This window comes from Vicia villosa, linkage group LG1, assembly GCF_029867415.1.
Source record: "Vicia villosa cultivar HV-30 ecotype Madison, WI linkage group LG1, Vvil1.0, whole genome shotgun sequence".
Classification (NCBI taxonomy): domain Eukaryota; kingdom Viridiplantae; phylum Streptophyta; class Magnoliopsida; order Fabales; family Fabaceae; genus Vicia; species Vicia villosa.
The window spans coordinates 208,503,829-208,508,061 of NC_081180.1; the positions used below are offsets into that span (position 1 = coordinate 208,503,829).

Below are 4,233 nucleotides of genomic sequence, written 5' to 3' on the forward strand. Positions count from 1 at the left end.
TTACAAGGCAAGAACTGAATGATGATCAGAAGAAGCTTTTCAAGAATCATCATAAATGTAGAACTGTTTTGCTGAATGCTATCTCTCATGCTGAGTATGAGAAGATATCTAACAGGGAAACGGCCTATGATATATATGAGTCATTGAAAATGACCCATGAGGGAAATGCTCAAGTCAAGGAGACTAAAGCTCTTGCTCTAATCCAGAAATATGAAGCCTTCAAGATGGAGGATGATGAAAACATTGAGAAGATGTTCTCAAGATTTCAAACGCTAACTGCTGGATTAAGAGTTCTGGATAAAGGCTACACCAAGGCTCCTCCTCATCTTCATCCACTTCTCAAATGACTGGACAAAACGGAAAGAGAAAAGCACCATCGGGAACGACTAAGTAAGATGGCTTAACCTTTTCACTAGTTGGTATCTTTGCAATTTAATATTTTTTGATGCATTTTTGCTAATGTTAATGATAATGTCTATTGTGTACAAAAGTTTTGTTGACAGGTTATGCCGTCAACGACAAATTCCACCTGGAAGTATTGCTATAAAGAATTCTCGCACGGTCCATATGAAACCTGGTTCAAAGAACCCACCACCACCACCTACTCAGAGAAAACATCCACCACTAATTCAGACAACTAAAACACCACCACCGATTCAAACACATCCAACACCACCACCTTGGCAGCCTCCATCAAAGACTCGGAAAAACCCAACACCGCCTCCTTCCCGTCCTACTTCAATTACTCAGACAAACCCAACACCACCACCGATTCAGACAAACCCAACACCACCACCGATTCAGACAAACCCAACACCGCCTCCTTCCCATCCTACTTCAACGACTCAGACAAACTCAACACCACCACCGATTCAGACAAACCCAACACCGCCACCTACTGATCATCCTCAACCATCAATACCGACTTCTGAGGAATTCAGATTTATTCCTACCCCGGGATATACTCATCGTGTTTTGCAAAGTCCTCCCCATCACACCACAGAAGAGGGTGTTGAAGAAGAGGGGGACCAAGCACTTTCTAATGAGGAACAAGAAGAACAAGTAGATGGGCAAAGACCGAAGATCTATATTGTGGAAGATACTGCGTAAGCACGCTTTAAATAAATTACCTTTGTTGATCATTACATAAGTGTGTAGTTTGTGTTTATATTCATTGTATATATTTCTTGTGCAATTCTGGTATCACAGGAATCCAATTCCATCTGTGTGTGTTCATGTATTATATTTCACTTTATAAGATATGAAGATTAGAAAACACAGCAAGTTATACTTTCAATATCACAGGAATCCAATTCCAATTCCTTTAATAACTATGTAGTTTATCAATATTGGCTGCCTGCTGTAAAAATATTCTATAGCTTATTTACGAACAATTATGCTCTTATTTATACAAGGGACTTATTATATAAGTGTTCAATCGACATGTCATAAGACACAATCTGTTAGAATCATTACAGTGTTTTGCTAGGGACTTATAATAGGGACTTATTTATACTATTGGCTGCCTACTGTTTATTAGTTTGTATATGTTAGAATCATTACAATGTTTTGCTAGGGACTTATACTAGGGACTTATTTATACTATTGGCTGCCTGCTGTTTATTAATTTGTATCTGTTAAAATCATTACAGTGTTCTGCCTATGTATAGCATTACAGTCAATTCAATTGCCAATCTTCCTGTGTATAACACAATTTGCGTTCAGCCAATTGCACATTAAAGCACACAATTCAGAGGTCTTATTAAGAACATGTAACAGATGCCTAGCTATAAAGAAATAGCATTGCAGTTAATTCAATGCCCTGTTGATTTAATACATGGTTTATTGGTTATATATGTGTTTTAATTAACGAACATTTTACTTTGTAGGTTAAGTCCAGGTGATCTTGTTGCCGAAATGTGCAGAAAAGTTATAGAAAAGCTTTACCGTGGTACTTTTTTTAATTATAGTGAGCTTAAACGCGAGAAAAGAGAAAAGGAGAGAAAGGAATGGTTCAATATGTTTAAAGTAAGACATGTAATTTCTTTCTTACTAGTTTGATTATAATGTATATTTGAGTTTAATTTATTATTTGTATCTTTATCAGTCGCTTGTAAGCTGGGACCGTTGCGATGATGCTAAAATGGAAGACTTGTTTCATAAAAGATGTGCTGCACGACTGCGTGATATATTGCAAAAGGCTAAAGAGAAGGCGTGCAAGCCGCCTTAAATGTTTTTTTAAATGTTGCAGGAGGATGAGGAGGAGGATGAAGATGTTGCTGCTGATGATCATGATCAGTAGGATGAGGAAGATGTTGCAAGAGGATGTGTTATGATTAATCTTATGTCTAGTTTGACTTATAAATAGACTTATTTTGGTACACCTTGATATGTTTAAGTAAACTTGTCTGATTATAGGATTGTGTTATAAGTAAAGTATCACTATGAAGATTTATCAGCATTGTAATGTGCTGTTTTAGTTAGACTTATTTTGGTACACCTTGGCATGTTTAAGTAAACTCTTATGATTATAGGATTTTGTTATAAGTAATGTATCACTATGAAGACTTATTGTAATGTGCCGTTTCTATCAGTATTATAATGTGTTGTTTCAATTTATTGTTTTTATTTCAAAACGGTTAAATTATATTTATTAATAGTATTGTATCACATTTTATAATTTAAAGGTGTAATTAAAATTTATAATATATAGGTTTAAAAATAAACTGGTCAGACCCAAAAAAAAAACCAAAAAAACGTTAGCGTCGGCTAAAACCGACACTAATAGGAAAACAAATTTTCTTCTTCTGGGTTAGCCAATTGCAAGTGAACACGTGCGTGCGGTAGCGACGTACGTAGCCGACGCTAATAATGAGATGTGGCATCAGCATAAAAGGTTTACCAATCATAAATGAACACGTATCACACCGTAGCGTTACACATAACCGACGCTAACGATGTAAATTGTAGAACTTTGGATCATGATTAGTGGCCCACTTAGCGTGGCTTTTAGCCGACACTAAGGTAGCGTCGGCCTGACGCTACTGTTTGCTTCGAGGGTTTTAATGACAACCCCGACACCGACGCGAAGCCGACGCTAAACGTTGGTAGCGTCGGTTTTTCCTAGTTTAGCGACGGCTTTTGGCCGACGCTAATGTGTTGTTTTCTTGTAGTGTCTGTTATTACTAACGTTTCATTGTCTAAGTTGACTCAGAATCTCTTTAAAAGTAAAACAGCTGTAACTGGCTATCCAGATGGTAAACACGTGTTCACTATTTCTGGACAAGCGTGCGTGCAGTTGAGGGGGCGCCTACTTAGGTAACTGTGCTAATCACTTCTTTTGTCATTATTATCTCTCCTTACGTCACGTAACATTAAATGCTATCCATCATTTCCTTTTATTTCTTTTTCTTTTAATACTCTTCAAACGTTTCTTTTCCCTCTTATATTGCTCTCTCTTGCATTCAGTTTCTTTTTCGCTCTCTATCTCTCTTTGCATTCATATCATAAACCCTAGCAGTTTTCACTATCTGCAAGGTGAATCCTTTGTCAAGTTCTGCAAATCAAGAAACTGATCGTAAACAAAAGAGAAAGGCAACTGATGAACCAGAAAACAAACCAAAAAGAGTAAGGATCACCTATGACCCTCTCAAGGTGAATCCCTTTGAAGCTATGATGTCTGGAAACTACTCTAGACGTGTGTATCAACCCCTTGATGGTATCCCTCAATCACCTCCCTCTTCACAGACTTCCACCACCTCTTCCTCTTCATTCACCTCTCTGGAACCACCATCTCCATCATCTGATATCCCTTCCCCCTCAACCCATTTCACAGATATCTCCTCACCGCTCTCACACCCTTTTCCCACCAGAACACCTAACCCCTACAGTTTTGTGTTTCCTGACTCCAGATTCAATGTCAACCCTCCTACACCTACCACCCATGCTTATCTAGAGCTTTTACACTCAGATGTAAATAGCTGGTTGGAGATTTTGGGTGCTGCTCACCTTAATCATCTGGATGAGTATGCTACCTGCAACCTCTGGGAAGCCTTTCGCCAGGATTTTCTGGTTAGGGCTAAGGATGTTCAGAGAATGATCATGACTGAAGCACCTGGGGCTCGCGGTCTTCTCTTGGAAGTTGGTGAAAGCAGCTATCACCATCTCATCAGGAACAGAAGAGTTATTGAAGAGAGGATACCTGCAGATGAGATGGTAGAAGAAAATCTCTGC

General features: G+C 38.4%; 1 protein-coding gene across 1 annotated transcript; it reads left to right on the top strand.

Moving 5' to 3' along the window:
- The first annotated feature begins 471 nt into the window (after positions 1-471).
- On the top strand, positions 472-2,230 carry LOC131594073 (extensin-like). The gene is made up of 3 exons (XM_058866213.1): positions 472-1,106; positions 1,890-2,028; positions 2,108-2,230. The coding sequence occupies exons 1-3, from the start codon at positions 472-474 to the stop codon at positions 2,228-2,230; spliced, it is 897 nt and encodes a 298-aa protein (XP_058722196.1).
- The last annotated feature ends 2,003 nt before the right edge of the window (positions 2,231-4,233 follow it).

Coding starts and splice junctions, on each gene's coding strand:
- LOC131594073 (XM_058866213.1), top strand. CDS start 472: ATGTCTATTGTGTACAAAAGTTTTGTTGACAGGTTATGCCGTCAACGA. Junction 1,107..1,889: donor TATATTGTGGAAGATACTGC/GTAAGCACGCTT, acceptor TTTACTTTGTAG/GTTAAGTCCAGGTGATCTTG. Junction 2,029..2,107: donor AATGGTTCAATATGTTTAAA/GTAAGACATGTA, acceptor TATCTTTATCAG/TCGCTTGTAAGCTGGGACCG.